Raw genomic sequence first — 20,791 nt, 5'->3', positions numbered from 1 at the left:
TAATGGAAAGGTTTTTGACGTTGATCTACATAGTCATTTCACAGTTTGAGTTGGTATTTTTGGGAGAGTTGACACAAAGGCATCATTTTTTGTTGGATGAAATAATTCAGTTTTATGGGTATATTTAATCGAAAAAAACTATCTCGAGTCAAAAATTTTCTTACCAAACCGTTAGTGTTAAAGAGAAACCTGGAATCTCTGTGTGCGTTTTCCCTGCCATCAAGTAGATGTGAGTTTACTGTTTACCTGCCAAATTCTTGCTGACGTTTCCTGACAAGTTGCTGGATATCAGATGCAGATGCCCAACACTCGATGGAGCACAACATACTGTACATGTAACTTCACGTGTAACAATAACATTACACACTATGTAATATTAGTAATGTCCCAGGGCTACAGTTCAATGTACGGCCAGATGTGTTTCTACAGTGGCCCTGAGGAGCAAAACACAACACAATGGACAAACTGCAACAACAAATCAGAAAAACACTTGCGCTTGTGCGTTTTCTGGTTTGTTGTAGCTTTGTTGAAGTTTTCTCAATTTTTTTTGTGTGTTTTTGCTTTACTTTTTGTGTTTGTCTTACAGTTTAGTAAAGTAAGTAAGTTGTACTTGTAGTTGTACGTGTGCACATTTTAGTCTTGTTAACCTCATTTCCAGTATCGTGAGCCCTGAGCTCTTTGCTTCACTGCTTTTGGCAACATAATGATAACACAATATCACTGATCACTAATGACATATAATCCCCAACATCTGCCCGCAGCTGTTGATTTGTGGTGCACATCTGTTTATTTATTTTGACCAGATGAGCCCCTGGTATTTATAGCAGGAGTAAAAAAGCCTTGTAAGGGGTCAATTCTGGGTAAGACTACCAAGACAAAATGCTTGAGCTGACCCAACATTCCTGTCCCCACTTTGCTGGAGATGGATTCTCCTGTCTCTAAATTGGCCCCAATAAAATGTTGGGTGTGGCAGCTTGAACTGAGCTTGAGCGTGAGAGCAAAAGTCGGATTTAAAGACCTTCCACCCCCCCTCCCTTCCCAACTCAACTCCTACTGCTGCCTTTTCTTGAAAATGAAAACTTCCACTTGACAGGGTGCCCATGGCGGATGTCTTGACATGGTGAGGGTCACACAGGCCCTCATCTTTGCCCCCCCCCCCCCCCCCCCCCCTCGACTCCACAGGCCACCAAGAGCATCTGTCACCGCAGGGGGTCAGTAGGCCCGAGATGAATGAGCCCCCGGTGAATTCCCTCCCTGCTTGGCAAATGGCACAGGACAGAGGAGTGTGCAGGGGACTAGGGGGAGGGGTCTGTGTGGATGTGTTTGTTTGCATGTGAGTGAGATAGAGAGGCCGAGAGGGAAGGAGGGCTTTGGCTGTACTGAGGGAAAGAGAGGGATTCCCAGTCCTTTCTGTTGAGAATCATGCCAAAGGTGACAACAGGAAAGGACTTAAGCTCCATACATGTATGCTGCCTGTATAAATCCACCCTGGAAGGATTTCCCATTTAACATGGACTATATTTTATAATTTTTGCCACATTTTGGGATTTACTGCATTTCATTTGGATTTTAAGGGCTTGTCAGCTGGTCATGGAGTCATGGAAGGTACAGGAGAAGCTACTTAAACTCATTGCTGGCTGTGTGTCACATGTGGCCCTTATACAGCATTAATGATATGGGCTTTTAGCACCTCATTTAGAGGACATGGAGTGATGTTTGCCTTTTTTTCCCCCTAATTTCTTAACCCCATCCCCCTTTCTCTCATGTCTGATGGGCAGTGTCTTTTCTAATGTTAAGAGGTTGTTGAGTTCTTTCCAGCATGCAAACTATTGCAATTGACCTCAAACATTAAAACATAATAATGAGATGAAAACAATTAATACATTGATCAAATCACCATTCCCATTTTATGTACTTATTCTGTGGGGCAACAATATTAAGAATAATGATAATGATAATTAACTTAAATCCTAGATTAACTCATTTTCGGCTCCAAGTAATTGTTTGCTTAGCAAACAAACAACTACAGAGTGTCAAGTTTGACTGTATAGAAGGTGTCAATACCTTTTTCTTCTTTTTGTTATAATTGGCTTTGTTCTTAGACATTATGTATTCATATTCTATATTTTACTAAATAAGCTATGTTCCTTGCTGGTACTTTTCCACTCTACTCATACAAACGCAATGTATGTCCTTGAATGGTCCAAGACTTTAGGATGACATAGCGAGACAAAACAGCTGGGCCAGACAAAACATCTCTTTTGGGTTGGATAGGTCTGGTACATTAGATACATGCCTAAAACAGCACTCTCACACACACATTGTTTTTCACATCAAAAGAACACAACGAGGACAGTGGTTGGCCTGCTCAGGCCGCTAAAAACTGGCCAATTATACTTAAGTGTGAGTACAACCTCTGTGAGATAAAGCTGAATATAAATATGAAATGCTTCCAGATATCGGGGCTCGGCCTGACGGATTTCCTGCGAGAGCTCTGTCACCCCAGCGCTGCAACATACTTCCCACTAATAAATGCTTTGTTTAATAAAAGATTTATCCAGCTTGTTCTTGGGCTTCCAATAAAAGAATCGGGCTAACATTTTCATCAGGGATTTCTATGCAAAGTAAAGCAAAAGCAGTATTTCTTCCCATTTATTTGACTTGAATGTGAAGCAACTGCGAGGCTAGAATGTGGCCAAACCAGAGTGGGAATTAGTTTAATCCTGCCTCTATTCCCTGTATTGTAAACATTGTGATGTAATTATGCAGTTTAGGAAGAAACAAAAGAAGGACTGGAGAGAAAGAAAAGGCAGGGTCAAAAGTAAGACCCCACAGATGGAAAGAGTTGAATATCTTTTCATACTTATTGCCAGTAAAACGGTTTGATATGTGATTATATGTGATTTAACTAAAGCTTTCAATCCAAAACTGTGATTATCATTACAGAGGGGAACGTGACTCGAATCGCTGTTTTATTTTTTTGCTGTTGTGCTTTAGCTCTCTGACACGTTAAACTGACAACTGCACATTTCTTTGAAGAATAACCATGCTTCTAAGTCATTATTGAACCTTTGCAACAATAATTCAATAACCGCAAATGTTATAAAAAGAACATTTTTCATTTGAATAAGCAAAACGAGGAAACTGGCTGGACCTGATCTTTGTTTGCAACCTTTACTGTTCAAGTGAATCAATGTTGCTGATAGCATACGTGGTGCTAGAATATACCTGCAAGTATACCTGCAAAGAGTAATGAAAAAATACTGAAATCAGACTCTTGGTCTGATTCCTGCACTTGAAGATTTCTTTTAAACTTAAATAGTTTGAGTATACCATAAATGCAGCAGGCAGATACTAGACTGACCCATCGTGAGGATGTGTTTGAAGACATCTTCAGTGGAACTTGAATTATTACCATCAATTTGAATCCTTTTTTATTTAAACTAAGTCCCTTTTCGTGGAAACTCCACCAGCCCATCAACATTCCCTCCGATCTCATCGCTGGAAGAACAGGACCTCATTAGGTACCTCAGGCCCTTAATGGTGTCTAGATTTACTGCTCCTTCATCTTCATATCTAGAGCCATCTGCGTCTCCTTCTGTGTTGTCTGGCCTTTGCAACCAGATAAACATCAACATATTTCAAGAATCCACTGCCTGGGTAATTAGCAAAGAGTGAGAGCTTTGGTTCAGACTCATATGTTGGCGCATCCAGTGGAGGATAAAGCATGACCTTGTATTAGGAAATTAATTTTCTCTGATCTAAGATATTTAATTTTTACAAAGCAATTCAGATGCTCCGAAGGTAAAAAAGGAGCACACATCTCTGTCTGACACATTGACGTTTCTAACTCTTTACTTTGTCAAGTTGGCTAATCATTCCCAAAATGAGTTCCAGTGGGGTCAGTAAATGCAAGTTGAAGCAGCTTGTGTACACTTGCTATTTGAAGGACTTGGACCCCAGACCAGCCACCTTCTTGCAGAATAGCAGCTCGGTCAGAGGTGATGACTAGCCAGATTGTGACAGTCAGTATTTTGAGGGGAACTTTGCTTCTGTTATATCAGAGTCTGAGTGGCTAGACAATAGTTTGCCAAAGGGTCAAAGTAACTGCTAAATCTATTCACAGTAGAGTGACTGCTTGTAGGGGGTGCGGCTACTAACTAAAACAGCCCACTGTGTTTTGTGAAAATAGCCCCAAGGCCATGGTAGTATCACATGTCAAATAACATATCACATAACGCATAACATTTTTTAGCCTCGCAGTAGTGACTACATGTGTTTTGGTTTTAATTGCATTTCATATTTGAGTGGCCATAGGCGCCTCCACTCTTTTTGTGAATAAGTATGTTCTCTGGTGACCTGAAGTGCCAAAATATGCACAGCATGGATGTTTTTGGTTTTTCACATGATCCGCCTTACTGTTTCTAGACATTTTGTTCATGCAAGTGGAAAAAAAAATCATCTTCCAATGAACATAGTCATTGGTTGTTGACATATTTGTTTGATTGAACTGCTAAAATACATGGCAGCAATCTGCTTTTACAACATGCTTTAAGTATTGTTGTTTTTTTAAAAGTATGATGTGTTTTGTTGTCTTGATGAATCATTGTATTGTGGAAATACGCCCGGACTGAGTTTAATTGTGGTTACTCAGAGAAAACTTAACTGTTTTATTGCTTCAGTGACAGTGAGCTAATCAGAGATCTCCCTGATCTCCCCCTGCAGGCCTTTCAACAACGAGTGATGTGTGTTTGCTGAGACTTTCTGCTGAGTAGTAGAGATCCAGCATGTAGCAGAGGTAAACAAGTCCCTTCACGCCTGGGAACAGTCCAACATCGTAAGTTTCCTTCATCTATTTACAGATTTTTTGTGGTAAAATTGAAATTCAGTGATTGTGCTCTCACACATATGTTCTCTCTGGCCTGCCCTCCTCGAATTCGCTGAGTGAAGATCCAACTCGCTCAGTCTGACCCAGGGTCACATTCATGCAATCTGTTGATGCCACCCAGGAGCTGCAAATGGCCTTGACTGACCATCTGACTGGCCACCACTCCCTTATATGAACACCCCCTTTCAGCTATTAGTCTTTGAACATTAAACTGCCACTTCCCACTGGAGTCTGCTTATGGCATTTGACCATCTATCAAGGGGACTGCAGTGACTGACCTGAAATACCCCCGCCACTACTACGTACCTTAGCAAACGCCTAATTCACACCTCAAAAGCATTTGCTGGTCAACCTCTACCACAGTCGCACTTTGTTTTAAGTCACACAGGTGGTAACAGGTCAGCATTCATGCTCACCTCCAGCCTACACCAGTTTAATGACAAATCTGTCTATTGGGACAGGTGAGGGGGTCTCCAGAGCCTCCATCTTAACAGACAGCATCCACATAGAAATACCCTTAGGGTCTTATTTTGTTTTTGTTACCCTCTCCATCTTTGTTTTTCCATGCACTCACCTTCCTCCATCAGTTAAGCAAGATGTACTGTAGCTTCATTCTTTTAAGCTGCTTATCTCTGTGACAGCACAGTCAGGCATTGTTAATCTTGTCTTTTGTCTGGGTTGGTCAGATTCCTCCCCAGGAAGGTTGTTCGGTAAACACGAGTAATGGAACCTGTCCAGGCGTGGGCAAAATGGGACCTGGGAGGAGGAAAGGTTCAGGGTGTCTGTGTGACCGGCAGCTGACAACTGTAGATATTACCGTTCAAACTGACATGTTGAAAGTGAAGTGGAGTACTAAAACACTATTTCATTGTTTTAAGTCTGTCATTAATCAGCCGTAACAGAGGACCATTTTAACTTTAATCCAAAATGCAACCACACCTAATGGTTGCTGTTTGACACTGAGACGTGATCACTTTCATGCCATAGCTCATTCAATGTGAAACCTGTTCGAACTGAAGAAATGAACAAAATTAACTACTCTGACAACAGATAAAATTTTTCAGCCACATTCAAGTACACAAGATATTATTTAGTGGTGAGGGGTAGAGTCCATATTGTTTCAATTATGACTGTTTTTATAAGATAGGACTTAAAAAACAGCAAGTCTGAGGTTATTTAAGTCAACTAAACTCTTATCTCAAGTTTAGGTAACATACACAACATTCAACAGCTGCAGGGGATCTCAGTTAGACCTCAAAGAGTAGATTAAGCTTTTCCCAAACAGCTGAAGTCTTCAACCTGGGCCCCCACTTGGCTTCTGTGGTGTTTACAACAACACTGGCCTGCACCAGTCAAATGTAGTCCAAGGACAAACATAAAAGAGCCGTTTCAGGTCAAACTCGTATGTCAGGTAAACGGCCACCCACCCCCTTTTTATTTTCCATTTCTGCTCCTTGTCTCACACAGATTGAACGCTTGGCTCAAATCTGGTGATATGTTTTGACAAACTGCAAAAAGGGAGTCAGAGTCAGAATCTATACTGGAGCGTAGCCATTGGCCAGAGCTGCTTTTTCGCCACATTTGGAGTGCTTTCTCTAACTGCTGTTCCTCCTCTGGCTCTTTTCTTTGAGACCACATGCTTGGCCCTCTGTCCAGCTGCCAGCTGCCACCAGAGAGCCAGCCAAGTGAAGGCCCACATGGCCCGACCTCAGCAGATGTCCCTGAGTGGACACTGGGGTGGGGGGGGACATGGGGGCAGTGCAGGTGGGGTGACACAAGCGGACAGAAGGGCAAAGAGACAAAAAAATAAAAAATAGAAGAGTGGAAAAAGCCTCTGGCCTTGATCATTTTTGTTTTGACTGTCATGGACCAAGTGTGTGTGTGTGTGTCACTACTGGCCTTTACCTTTTGGTAAACCTGTCATCATTGTAGTTCTAGAATATGAAAGTTGCTTTGTTATGGAGCTGCAGCTGAAAATGATTGAAAGTGATATGTTGTCACTGACCAGCACCCCCAAGCATCAAGTGTTTCAACTTAACAGAAAGACGCAAGTTTTAAACATTTTGGAAACACATGGAGATTATTCATCTTAAGCTCAGTAATCTTTTTCCTCTCAGTAACCGGTAGCCAGTGCCAAATATAGTTGTTCTGAAACATAGAATATTCTATAAAAGTTCAGTTACAGCCCAATAGAGCAAAATACAAAAAAATTATCTTCGGAAATGTGATACTTTTTTTACATTGGAGGCAACTATGGCTTGATACAAAAAGCATTATAACCTCTGATTGACATTGTAACATTGTTTATAAAAATATCAAGCAATTTATTCACTTCTAATGGTAAAAATATCCTTCGAAGAACGCGGCTGAAAAGATTTGAGTGACACGTCTGTTGGGCTTGGCGTTATTATGTAAAGAAACAAATCAATGAGCTGAGATAAGCAGGACCGTGACACGTGTGCGTATTTGCTCATCATGGTCTCCTCTTCTCTTTGCTCTGACAGATAATGGGGAATTCGTACGCGGGGCAGCTGAAGTCTGCTCGATTTGAGGAGGCTCTCCACAACTCGATTGAGGCGTCGTTGCGCTCGAGCAGCGGAGATCCACAGCCGATCTTCACACAGCTCTACTTAGAGCCGGAGCCGTATCCAGGTAACATGGAAGGTAGGAAACCTACAGGAAAAAAGCTAAATGAGTTCTGGATTTAAACAGCGGCAGGATTACAGCTTCAGGTTCACTGTAACTTCAGCAGAACTCGATTATCAGATTTCTACAAATTTCTGAGGTTTTGATTTGGATATTACACGAAAGGAGCAATTTTCAGCCCAAAAATACTGTTTTAAATTGCTAATAGAATTGAGATATTTTGTTAGCTTTGTGGTCCTAATGTTACTACAATCATGAAATCTAAAATTTCTGAAAAGGTTCTTGACTTAATTGTAAGAAAAATTTAAATTTCTTATCAGTTTTTTTTTAGTTAATTCTAATTCTAATTTTGTTAGTTAACTCTTTGTTGAGCCCTTTTTAAAAGACTCTTGAGGTTACACCTTCCTAATGTCAAACACATTTTTTTCCCAGGAAATTTATAGAGAAGTTATTGAGATATTATGGAGGCATTAACTAATAATTCCACTGTTGTTACAGTAAAAATAATCAGCTCTAATGTGTGCAGTAGACGTCAAGTCAAAAACCGACATTCCGCTCCATGGCGGGGAGGACCAAGGGCACGAGCTCATAAATGGTAACTCCTCCAACGATCTGGAAGAGCTGGAGGATGATGATGACTCTAACAGCAGCAGCCCTCCTCTTCCCTACCTGCAAACTCCTGCCCCTGACGGCTGCTGCACGCTGGACGGTATGACCTCACCACAATTATTTCAAAAGAGAGAAACCAAAGCATTCTCAGAAAAAAAATGCTTATTGATTGGATTAGTTTAGCATAAAGATCATAATGATGATGCATAATATATTTGGTTAATTCCTCAAATATAACAAATTCTTGCTCTGACTGAAAAAAGAAAAACAAACAAAAACATCTCTTCCTTTAGGATTCTGTCAGGCCGGAAAGGACCTCCGTCTGGTCTCCATAGCAACAGAGCCCATTGAAGTCCCAGCAGGCTTTGAGCTGGTCGGTGCCAAGTCTCCCAGCGTCCCGGAGCACATCCTGGTGTGTGCCGTGGACCGCCGCTTTTTGCCTGATGAGAATGGGAAAAATGCACTTTTAGGTCAGTCTACTCTCTTGATCTCAGGTTAAATGAAGGAGACAGATTTAATTAAACAAATACACTCTTCTGCCTGTGCTCATCATACGCTGCACTGTACAAACTGATCATATGTGTTTGGAAAGCCGTGTAATAACTCAGTCTTCCTTACGTCACTTCCAGGTTTTTCAGGAAACTGTGTGGGCTGTGGTGAAAAGGGCTTCAGATACTTCACAGAGTTTTCAAATCACATCAACCTGAAGTTATCCACACAGCCCAAGAAGCAGAAGCACTTAAAATACTACCTGGTGAAGAATTCTCAGGGTGCTCTGTGCAAAGGACCTCTAATCTGCTGGAAAGGTTAAAAATGCTTTTCAGAAACCAGCCTTGATAAATCTGCAAACAGTGGCAAGCAAAAGTCTGGGCACCACAATTTCTGTTATTTTGAATAACATTTAGTGAAAAAAAAAGTGATTTTTTCCCAAAATGCATAAAGTTAAAGTTTTAAAATGGCGAACAGGAATAGAGCCTGCTTGTTTCTGCTTAGTTTTATTAAAAGTCATGGCTTCTGAACTTTTTGCCACTGTAAATGGATCCCACACTAATCTCTGAACTCGTTCTCCTGTGATGTGCGTTCACATGCCGTGTGACATTCTCTGTCACTCCTCTTGTTGCACTCTCAGACAGTAAAACCCGTCAGTTCGCCAGCAGTGCATCGACCTCCAAGCCGAGCTCGTCCTCTTCTCTGAGCAGCAAAGAAAACGGGCCCACCAGCGGACACAGCTCCTCTCCATTTTCCCTTTCTGGTGAGACTGTACACTTTCACCACAGATCCACTTAAAGAAGGGGAAGCAGCTCAGGATCAGGGATTCAGTTTTGAGCAAATCGGTAACATTTTATAGTTTGACTGAAAGCTGTAAAAACTGTGTGGCATATTTTGTCTTTTCTCACTATAAAAAGGGTGATTACATCTGTTAATATATGCTGGCAGGTTTGTGTTGTTGCCATAGAGACAAGTTGGGGTGGCTAAGCCCTCTCATTGATGAGTTAAGCATAACTCGATGCTGTAACCACTTCACTGCATTACCTGTTTAGAGCAGTTAATGTCAAAAAGGAGCCCTTGTTAGTTGTGTGTATTATGAGTGAATTAAAAATCCTTCCATTTTTTTTATCAGCAGTAGCTGTTGCAGCTGGTTGTAATTTTTATGTTCAGGCTTAAAAGTCAGTTTTATACAACCCCAATTCTCTAAAAGAAAGGGCATTGTTTGAAATGTCAATCAACAGGAATTTGATGGGAGCAACGTAAAAAGTTAAAGTTGGAACAGGGGAAACAAATGATTGGAAAAGCAAGTGACACTGAAATAATAGCTGGAGGAATATGTTACAACTAAGAGGTCAGTGACAAGATTGGGCTTAAAAAGAGCACCTTAGAGAGGCGGGTCTCAGAAGTAAGGACGGGCAAGGGTCCAGCAATCTGCTAAAAACTATGTCTACAAATTTCTGAAAAATGGTTCTCGATGTAAAAATGTGAAAAGTCCATAATTTACAAGACAAAGAAAATACAAAGAAAAATATACAGAAAATCTGGAGGCAAAAACAGGCACAATTCTGTCATGGACATCACTGCACGGGCTCAGAGACACTTCCAGAAATCATGGTGAACAAAGTTCACCGTTCCAGCCGCGAATGCAGGTCAAAGCTCTATCGTGCAAAGAACAAGCCATACGTGAACATGATCCAGAAACGGCGCCATCTTCTCTGGGCCAAGGCTAATTTAAAATGGACGGAGGCAAAGTGGAAAACTGCTCTTTTTGGAAATGGCTGCCACCATCCAACGGAGGTGAAGGACCGTTTAGCTTGTTATCAGCACTCACTTCAAAAGCTGGCATCTCTATTGCTAAGGGGGTTTGTTTGTGTTGTTAAACTCTTTAAGGATTCAAGTTCAGCTAATATTTTTCAAAAGATAGAAAAATGTCTCATTCTCAACGTTTGATACGTTTTATAGTTGGTTGTAAACGTGTGTGAAAATTTGCAAATCATTGCATTCTGTTGTTATTTACATCAGACACAGTGGTTCAACCTTTGGAATTGGATTTCTTCATTTTTGTTGTGATTCCATACTTCACATGTGTAATTTTATTCAGACTAATAACTGTGTCTGTGTGACAGATTCAGCTTTTCTTCACAAAGATGTTGATCTGCTTTGACTGAAACAGCTCCTGGACTTTTAGTATAGATTTCTTTCTGAACCTTGAAGCTAGCAGGTGTCTCACACATTAATGTGCTTGACAGCCAAGTTATCTGTTGGCATTTCTGTTTACAAGGCGCATCACTCATTTCGAGGTTATAATCCATGCATATCTCCCTTTTGTGCAATGTCTGACGAAGAGCAAGGTAACAGTCTATGTCTGTGTAATGAGATTGTATTCAAAATATGTTTGTAAGACTTTAGCAGAGAGTGCTAAACATCAGCTTGACAGGTATTTGGGCAGTGCTATGTGTGTTTTGATGAAATTGTACTTTTGTTTTTATCTCCAGATTCTCCACCCACCAGGATGGCACAAGCCTCCTCTGTCTTTTTTGGTAGTCAGGAGCTTGGAAGAGACTGCAGTTTCCTCAAACCTCTTGCCTCCACTCCGGCAAGCAAGACTCTGCCAATAGGTGAAGAACTTTTTCAGTTCATCAGTAGATTTAGCTTTGTTTTATCAGCTGATTATCTTGTTACTTTAGCTTTATTCTGAATATGTTAGCTTGTAAGACAAACAAGCATGACAATATAAGATACATGCATTTCAGTCTTCAGTCAGTATCACTACCATTTACAAGGATCCATGGGCTGATAAGGTGCTACCTTTATGTGAGCGACACATGAACAGTCTGGCCCTCATGCTGAACAATGTTACTTAGGTACTGGTTGTTTTATTTACGCAGTACAGCACAAGGATGATGGCTGACCGTGGAGCAAAGATTAACGTCTGCTACCTGCTTAGACACACTCATAGATGCATGCATAGAAACATGCATGTGTGTACGTGCCAATCAATACTGGAGGAAGAAATGCTGTAATGACTTTGCTACCCATTAGATGCTTTACAAGGTTGTGATATTGACAAGGGAGGCTACACATAATGATCAGTGTTGTGGTGTCTTCCCCATGTGAATACGAGTTGGGAAAATCTCCGTAACAGGCGTAGGAAATCAATAACCCACTGTTAGTACTGACTCATTTTTATTTATTGCCTCCCTTCTGCAGACAGTTACATGTTCGGAGAGTACTTTTATGTACTGTTTATCATTTGTTTTATAATGTCATATTTGCCAGTAGCTTTTCAAATAGCAGATCGAGGGCAGAGTCTCTTGGTTAATGCTGGCTTACTTCGAAGAAACTGCCACAGAACGCTGGTAAGAGGACCCAGGTGCAGAATGGAGATGTGAAGTTTTTTCTTTTGTTTTCTTTGATGAATGCAAAAAATTAGGCAAGAAGTCAGAAGAATAAGACGGGAACTCTTGAGGAGGTTAGTTGAAGTGATGGGGAAATGGAAGCAGATAAAGTGGGTACGTTCGATAGGAGACTGGGAGGGGACTGAAAGGGGATTTCTCCTCCAATGTCTTCTTCAAGGAAAGGATGTATGTGAACAAGGATCCCTAAGGACTTGGGAAGAGACGGTCGTGGTGAAAAGTGTGTATTGAGGGTAGTTGCACTGTCTCAACCTCCTATCTACATGAGTCTCCGACTGTATGAAAACAATCGAGCGTTGCCTTGAATGCTGCTGCAAAAAGTTGTGGGATGAGATCATCAATTTTTCTTTTATCCAACATCGTGCAGTGTAACAAGCTCAGAAGGAGGATCCTTTCCTGAGCATTTAGAGTTTTAGCAGTTTTTATCACCTAGATAAAATCACTATACAATTAAAAAAAAAAATTCTTGATCAACTTTATGATCAAATACCTTCAAAATCAATGACTTTCCATGAGGTGATAACATTCTGTGACTTTTTAGTGCAAATGTTTGCCTGCAAACGTTGTCTGTGCTATGTGTGGTTACAACATGTTCTTCTGTGTTAATGTGTGCATATGTCTTTGCTTCCAGTTCCCACAGCTCTTAGGGTGAATGGACCAACTAATGGCCTGGGTGCTGATGTGCATCCTCCCTTACTGAGCCCTTCCCAGGTCTCCTTCGGCCCTCAGAATCAGGCGTATCGCACTGCTGATCTCACAGACAGTCCAGGTAGGGCCCTCTCTTCAAGCTGTTTTTAAATTTTTTTTATAGTATTTGTTTTTCACCTCTATTCTGGCATTGTTTCTGTTTGATGTTCAGTGTCATCTGCTATGAATTCTGGTCCTCCAAAGAAGCGCCACCGCAGCTGGCTTTCCAGCTCACTTGTGCCAGTTCCACCAACAGCTGTCCCTGTGCCAGCGATTCGCCCAGTAGTTTGTTCTTCAGGTTTGTTCCTCAGCATCCTGATTCAAACTGAACTTTTTTTTTTAAATGAACTCTGCTGTGCCATGCGTTTTTCGTGTCTTTCCCTGCCCTTTTTTTCCCCCATTCCTTTGGTGGGGAGATGATTCATCAAGTGTTGCTATGGAGATGCACCTGGATAGTTTGGAGCAGAAATTATTTTAAGAATTACATTCTTGGGGAAGCTGTCTGGTTATTATGTAACTGTAGTTATATACATATAAAAACATTATTGTTTTCAAATCAACTGTCAATTCTAATTTCTATTTTTCAACATTCCCTGCATGGTGGACCTGACATCCAAAATATGGCAATAAGACAAAAAGAAGAAGATGAAAAACGGATTTCAGCAAAACTAATAAATTGCGAACGTAACAACTGGAAACATCGCTTTGTATTTTCTGAATCCTCATTTCAGAAAAAACAAAAACATCTCAGCAAACACTACAACAAAACAGAAATAACATTTCAGAAAATCCAACATTTCAGATAACAGAGAAACACTATGTTAAACACAAATAAGCAAATAAACCCACCAACATGCAACAAATCATGCAAACTAGGTGGGGCTTATTATTACTAATTATACTGTGTTTATCAAACTTTAGCAATTAATTCATTTCTAGTGCAATCACAAATATTTAATTGAGTGCAATTAAACCTCAGCAACTGTGTCCAGTGAAATCCAAAGGTCACTCAAATTAATGACATCATCTCTGTTACTGTTGCGATAAAAGCCTCCCAACAAGTCCTGCTCTGTCGAAACAGGACCCAAGATGTGTTGACTGTTAAGCAGCCAGTCAGTGAAGTAGTAGACATCATAGGAACAAGGAAGAGAGCTCCGGGCCAGCAACTGAGGGCCCAGACAAAGCTATTAAACATATTCTGAGATATGTTCTATAAAATGGGGCCAGGAGTTACTTTTAAGTCATTTAAGACATAAAGCGTTTCTTTCAATTGACGGCAAATTAATACAGTATGATATTGTTTGAATTAACATATATTAGCATTTAGGAGTTTAGGCATTGCATTGTTGTTTAGTTCAGACTGCTGGATAACTGTACTTCTCTGACCACAATACAACAATCTAATATACCACAGCAGCGTTATCTGTCAAATGTAATCAATGGCATATCAAAGCTGTAAGTTACCTTTATGTAAGCACTGACATATAATCTCTTTATCGTCCTCCAGGTTCTGTGATAGCAGTGCCCTCTCCTCAGCCACCAGTGGCAGGCGTTATCCAGCCCCAGCCTGTCACAGTTGGAGAAACAGTCATCATTCCTGACAACCTGCTCAACTCTTCAGGAGTTCGCCCTGTCATCCTAATCGGTAGGAGCATTGTTTTAGTGGTTTATTCCTTCCTTGGCATTAGGATTCATCCTGCACAGCACTGCAAAGCTTATGAGTGAATGTCAACTTTTCTTTTTAGGACATGGCACTTTACCATATTTCTATGGAAATGTTGGCGATATAGTGGTGAGCCCCCTGCTGGTCAGCTGCTATAGGAGCAGCCATCTGACAGAGAAAAACCTGGAAACTTTGGGCCTTCACAGCAGTCAGACACTCAACGTGGAGACAATGATCCTGCTCACTTTGCAGTACCTTGCACGCTTAGGTAAGCGGCCAACACAAAATATCAAATGCACATTGTGTTGTTATTCAAATGTTTTATGGTAGCTGATGAATTAGTGTAAACACAACACATCCCTGATAAAACAGCTATTTCATTTAAAAAATGTCAATCAGATTTAGAGCAGATTCCTCTGAGGGAGGAGCTGGAGCAGATAATTCTGAAGGCCATGTTGTGCTGTCCTGGGAGTCCAGCCATCTCCCCGTCACAGCTGCCATGGCTCGCTCGGCTAGAAGCAAGCGTCTCTGGGGGCAGCGTCCATGTGGTAGTTACTCACACATCTTTAGGGGAGGGTATATCTGAGTCCCTGCGGTCCCTCAGCGACGGCCCTCACCATCAGCAGCGTCTGCCAACCTATGTGGTCATTATATGTGCCTCAAAAATGAGTGGCAATGAGTTCTGTGTGCTTGTTTTGGGTGAGTTTCGCATTTAATTACACATCAATTAATTTAACCTGCTTAACTGCACAATACATACAATGACTCTAACAAACCTGCCTCATACAGGAAAGTATCAAGCACGGGCTTTAGCTGAAGGCATGCTGACAACCAATGAGTTTCTGAAGGAAATCAGCTATGAGCTCATCACCGGGAAAGTCGGTATCTTGACGTCTCACTTCAAAACAACTTCCCTCGGTAGGTTCTATACATTAAGCGTTTGCTCGTTGTTTTGCTCGTCTCATTAGGGAAGCAGTTACAGAAAAATGCTGATATGTTGTTGCAGAAAATAACCCTAGCTGTAGTCATACAAATCATTCATATTTTAATCATGCTTCCAACAGAAGAAGAAGGATTAATGAGCCATAGACAAGGTGTTCTTAAAAGAGCATCAATACTGTGCAAATTCAACTGAATGATGTGATGTAATAAGACTAAAACAGTTTACGTATATTTTTTTGTTCAATACACAGATGAAAACACAGTAGAAAAGGTGCTGTATATCAGATCTGTGCACAGCTGCTGCACTTTTTGTGTGACTATGGCGACTGGTTGTTTCTAGGGGACAATCTTGACAAGCAGCTGGTGCGATACCAACGCAGACGGAAAGGACAGGTCATCCAACCCTTTCAGGTTGATATCACTGACCACATCCACTCGCAGGAAGCTGCCAGCATGTCACCACCGTCAGATACAGGTTAGACTGCGCTTCAGTGTACTAGCTGTCTAAACTAAAATGTTTGACGAACTTGTTACTGGCAAAGTCCTTTTTTTAATCCAGGTCAAATGAGGGCATCAAAATGTTGCTACATCAATATGTTGCTGACCACTGATATGATTTATCAGAATTTTACTTTTATTCTGTGAAAGGTGAACCAATATAATTCAAAACTGTTTTACACAGGATGGGTTTCTTTTAGTTCAGTATCTTCACCTTTGAGAAATCGGATACTTTTCCTTAACATGTCTTCTCACGTCAAAGCTCAGAAAAAAAGTCTAAAATACACAAAATTAAATTATTTTTAAAAGGAGCATAGCTAATTTGATAATAGACTTTAATGTTTAAACATGTCATAACACTAATGAAAAAAAGTAATTTGATAATGTAACCGGGAGATTTCAGGGTGATGTTATTAATTTTTTTTTCACTCTCTTCACAAAGTACACAGCAACTTTTTTATATTTGAGTTAGTTTTTGAGGCAAAAGTACATTATTGGAAGGTATTTTTATAAGGAATCAGGCATTTTTTAAGGACTTTAATTAATTTATCTGATGAATATGAATATATCTACATCTAAAAACGTTACATTGTCCGTGAGCTTTATTTAAACATTCACACTGGATCATTTGTGACATCTCACAGTGAGTTTTGATCTATTAGAGCTTGTGTCTGACAAAAAAAAGAAAAACTAGAAGACCCAAGGTTGGGAAATGTTTTAAAATAGTCTGAACTGACAGTATGTACGTTTTTCCTTCAAAGTGAACTGGATGTTTTTCTTTTTTGAACTCATCGTTGTTATTTATGATATTGACAACTTCCCCGATGCTTTGTGCTTCTGCCGCAGATCTTCTAAGTAAGGTCTTTCAGATCTATCCAGCCCAGCTGTGTGTGGCTCGTAGTCTCCTCTCTCAAGTTTGCTCCATTGCTGACTCGGGGTCCCAGAACCTCGACTTGGGACGTTTTTGTAAGGTTGACTTTCTTGTTCTGGTCCCACCATCTCACATTCTGGTACACCAGACAGCACAGCGCATCCGACAATCAGGTACAGACAAAGTCATTTGAAAAGACTAAGTGAGGACTCTTCCTCTTTTTATACCTTAGTATTAAACATCTTAATCTTATCCGTTTTGTGCCTCTGGCTCAGGAGTGCTTGTTGACCTGGGACATGAAGATGTCTCCACAGCAAACCAGAAATCAGACAAGTACGTGGTGCGCCTGGACACTGACGTTCACGCCAAAATGGAGGCCTTCATGAAAAAAGTCAAGCAGAACCCCTACACCCTGTTTGTCCTCATTCATGACAACTCACACGTTGACCTCACAAGGTGAAGATGACTCTTAAAACACAGAAATACACTGCTAAACACTGTGAGAGCTGCCATTGTTTTTGCTGTGCTCATATTGTGTGGAAAGGCAAATTGTTATGACTCAGAATGCAGCCTTGTCCTTGATTAAAGAGGAAGACAGCTGTGAGCAAGTGGAAACAAACACATCATTTAGAATTTTGGTCAAATGTAGGCCAGGCAATGTGACATTCCTGTTTTGTTCTTTGTTATTTTTAGATCTATTTGTTTCTACGTGAAATTCGATTTAGTGCCAATTCAGTTAGAGGTGTTCACTGTTATGTGGTTGCTCAAAAATGGCTCCAACAGCTTCTCATGCAAGGATCCTCTGTTTATTCTGACAAAAAACTCAGTTTTCACTGCCAGAAACATAATAGAGTTCACTTCCTGTTTTCCAGAACATTTGTCTTGGGAATGACCTCCCTCACATTGGGCAGTTAGACCAGCAAACACAAAAGATTTGTGTGTGAACCGTGTCCCTAATCAAGCTGTTATTTTTGTGTTAAAAGTTATGAAGACCTATGGCAGCAAAAGTACAGTCTCTAAAAATAACCATGACTCCTTGCAAACACTTTGTTCCACTTCACTTGCAGTGCACTGTCAGGCTCTGTGTGCCATGGGGAGATGCAGGGTCTGGCTGACCGGGTAGTGAACTGCCAAGAGGTCTTAGACGCCATGAACCTCTTAGTCCTGCAAGTCAGCTGCTTCCCTTACACCCTGCAGACCCGCCAGTCCCGCATCAGTATCCACAATGAGATTCACTGGCCAACCAATGAAAGTCTGGTGAGTATTTTCAACCCCTCAGGTATTTTGAGATGACCGATAGCTTAAATATAACAAGAAATACTATTTTCTCGAGTAACTGCCAAATAGAAATGTCAGAAAAAAGAAAGTCTATTCATTGTTATGGAGGACTGTTTGTGAATATTTGGGTTAAAGATAGAAATTTGAACTTTCCTCCAGCCTACTTTAATAGTTGTAGCTCAGGTACTCCCCCTGCTGGACTAAAATGTGACTTACAACACATAGAAATATACGATTAGTGATAAAGGGCTTTCAAGTAGACAATTGGTTTGTTAGAATTTTACTTTATTTCTTTAGGGAGGTTACTTAATTAGTCAAATGACCCAGAAGACAGCCAAGAAAAGAAATGCTAGAATTATCCAAATTTTAAAGAAAGGCGCTTTAGTTTTCCCCATCAGCAGAGGAGGCACTGAATCATCCTTTATGGATGGAAAGAAGATAATTGTGTTCGACATTTCCTTGCAGCTGTAACATTCAAAGCGGTACCCATTTGTTTTATATGCAGTCAAACTGACTGTGATTCGAGTAAATTAAGTCAGTGTAAGCAGCCTGTGACAATATCTTTCAGAATTATGGCTTTTTATTTCCTCATTTGATAATAAAATATAATTTTATACAGTATGTTATTATGCTAACATGATATATAGAATTTAGCCAAATTTGAAACACTGCGATAAGACTGCTTAAGCCAAAGTTCTTAATGCGCTTTTTGTGGAATATTTTCACTTTTGAAGGCCCACATTGCTGCTTTTGAAAGATGTGCTCAGATTTTTGCTCATTGGTAGTGTTCTAAGTTGCCGTTTGAACACACTCGATTCGCTGGCAGTGAACAAGCACACCAAAAGCTAAAAGTATGGATATCAAGCAAACTCCTTCAGTCTCCTGATGGGTTTGTCTTCCAGCAAACGGAGCAGTGTCCCAATGACTTGCTCTACTTTGGCCTGGGAGACTACAGCAGCTCTCTGCAGTGGGGCGTGGCCAGCCCCATCCTGCGCTGTGACGATGCATTTGAGAAGATGGTTCACACTCTGCTGGAGAGGTTAGTCTTGAACTTCTGAGACAGCTGCCGTAATCCTGTCAGAATGATTTTTTTTCATGATCGAGGAATATGATAGTCAGTCAAACTAACAAACTTTCCAACATGTACTTCAGACATCCCCACCTTCACAGCATGGTGATCCGCAGCTATCTGCTGATTCAGCAGTACACTGAGGCCATGATGGCTCTGACTTCTTCCCCATCCCTGAGGGACCACATAACTCCAGAGACCCTGGCCATGGTGGAGGATCTGATAAACTCTCCAAACCAAGAGGGCTCCCAGGGCCGTGGCCACATGCTGCTGGTTCGTGTGCCCTCGCTCCAGCTGGCCATGTTGGCTCGAGAGAGATTAGAGGATGTGAGGGACAAGCTGGGACTCCAGCTGTGCTTCGCAGTGCTGCTGGGAAGTCCAGCGTCTGAGATCAACCTGCCCAGAACCTTCATCAATCGCCTCAAAGTGAGAGTAAAATGAGTCACTTGAGCTTTCCTTTTCACTGTTTTCTGCAATTGCAATGCTGGAGTGTTTGTACCATTTAGGGTGATCTAAGTGTAATGTATATAAAAAAAAAAGTCTTAATAATTTTTCAGTCATATAGACTAAGATCTTAGAACTTAGAGCTATTTGTTTGTATGCTAATCCTAATCCCTTTGTTGCCCTGTCATACTTATCCAGTAGTTAAGTGGGAACAAACCAAACACTGGCTTATAAATTGTGTTTTTCAAGTTTTTTTTGGAGCCAACAACGATTTTCCTTTGGCTGCATTCTACAATTTATATTGCTTGGCGTGGCTGTATCCCACACACTGGTCCTTTGGGAATATCAAACCCACAAGAGAAAAAAAATCCTATTGTTTTGACGAACGTTTTACAGAGAGGTCTGATGTCATTATCAGGGAATTTACTTTTTATGCGGAAGGAATTCACTTGTTTTCTGTAAATGAGACTTATTCACCCTTTGAAAATATGGAGGACCTGAAACCTGTACTGCTGCCACCATGCTTCAGAATTGAACCTGGGAAGCTGATTATGTTGAAACTGATAGACTTATTGCTTGTAATTTTTAACTTTAACTGTAACTTCTTTCCTTCTTCACAGCTTTTAACAAAATGTCTTACATTTAAGATTACATCTAAGCACCACCTTAATGGAAAGCACAGTTGTAACCGTAGTCAGATCTACTCTTACTATATAATAGTGACGTGGCAGTGACATTATAATTCTTTTAAGTCGTTTTTTTTTTGGTTTAAAATGGCACCTGCAACTGTGTTGCTTTTAGTTTTGATTTTTATAAGATATATGTCATTAACCTCTTAATGATTATTTGATATTACAGTTTTCTATTTGTCTTATAAATGTGCTGGGGAAAAAACTAAATCTATTAATCAGTAATACAGTGCATTGTCTGCACGTTTTAGAACCATACCAGAAGTTAGGGAAACCAGTAATATGCAGAATCTGTGTAGACATTTGACTCAAGTTATGATTAAGTTGCCAAATTTGCAATAACTAACACAACAACATGTAACCAGATGTGCTTAGCTTGACTTGCCAAGTTGTTTACCATTGTCATGACATCGCTAGGTGTGATTGCAGTTGTGCGGGTTCGTGAAGCCAGCCTCTAAATAAAACCCTAGGTTTCAGGTCTAAACTACAAGCTAAAATAAGAAATTTTGTCCGTGATATAGAAAAAAATCTTTATCATAAATTTTTGTCTTCATTTTGTAAATCTACATTTGGGTCAGAAAATGCTTGGACGATTACATGAT

The 20,791-nt window shown here is 40.6% G+C and overlaps 1 protein-coding gene across 5 annotated transcripts in view; it reads left to right on the top strand.

Annotated features, from left to right (window-relative positions):
* Window positions 1-20,791, top strand: part of greb1l (GREB1 like retinoic acid receptor coactivator) — a 48,629-nt gene that overhangs the window by 16,963 nt on the left and 10,875 nt on the right. The window contains exons 1-20 of one of the 5 annotated variants that reach the window (XM_072364627.1): window positions 1,370-1,605; window positions 4,726-4,837; window positions 7,393-7,540; window positions 8,064-8,243; window positions 8,437-8,613; window positions 8,773-8,949; window positions 9,273-9,395; window positions 11,128-11,250; window positions 12,680-12,817; window positions 12,908-13,033; window positions 14,243-14,380; window positions 14,481-14,666; window positions 14,798-15,097; window positions 15,188-15,316; window positions 15,681-15,815; window positions 16,685-16,882; window positions 16,985-17,165; window positions 17,777-17,966; window positions 18,890-19,026; window positions 19,140-19,482. In XM_072364627.1, coding sequence (XP_072220728.1) covers window positions 7,396-7,540; window positions 8,064-8,243; window positions 8,437-8,613; window positions 8,773-8,949; window positions 9,273-9,395; window positions 11,128-11,250; window positions 12,680-12,817; window positions 12,908-13,033; window positions 14,243-14,380; window positions 14,481-14,666; window positions 14,798-15,097; window positions 15,188-15,316; window positions 15,681-15,815; window positions 16,685-16,882; window positions 16,985-17,165; window positions 17,777-17,966; window positions 18,890-19,026; window positions 19,140-19,482 — 3,126 coding nt within the window. In that variant the 5' untranslated portion in view covers window positions 1,370-1,605; window positions 4,726-4,837; window positions 7,393-7,395. Of the gene's footprint in view, window positions 1-1,369; window positions 1,606-4,725; window positions 4,838-7,392; window positions 7,553-8,060; window positions 8,244-8,436; window positions 8,614-8,772; window positions 8,950-9,272; window positions 9,396-11,127; window positions 11,251-12,679; window positions 12,818-12,907; window positions 13,034-14,242; window positions 14,381-14,480; window positions 14,667-14,797; window positions 15,098-15,187; window positions 15,317-15,680; window positions 15,816-16,684; window positions 16,883-16,984; window positions 17,166-17,776; window positions 17,967-18,889; window positions 19,027-19,139; window positions 19,483-20,791 lie in introns of those variants that run through there. The other 4 variants (XM_072364626.1, XM_072364625.1, XM_072364623.1 and 1 more) reach the window with 4 other exon arrangements.

Source organism: Leuresthes tenuis, unplaced genomic scaffold (genome assembly GCF_036924035.1).
Source record: "Leuresthes tenuis unplaced genomic scaffold, fLeuTen1.0.hap1 SCAF_14, whole genome shotgun sequence".
NCBI lineage: Eukaryota > Metazoa > Chordata > Actinopteri > Atheriniformes > Atherinopsidae > Leuresthes > Leuresthes tenuis.
Note: the sequence above shows the minus strand (reverse complement) of the source record. Positions and strands in the feature narration are given on the sequence as shown.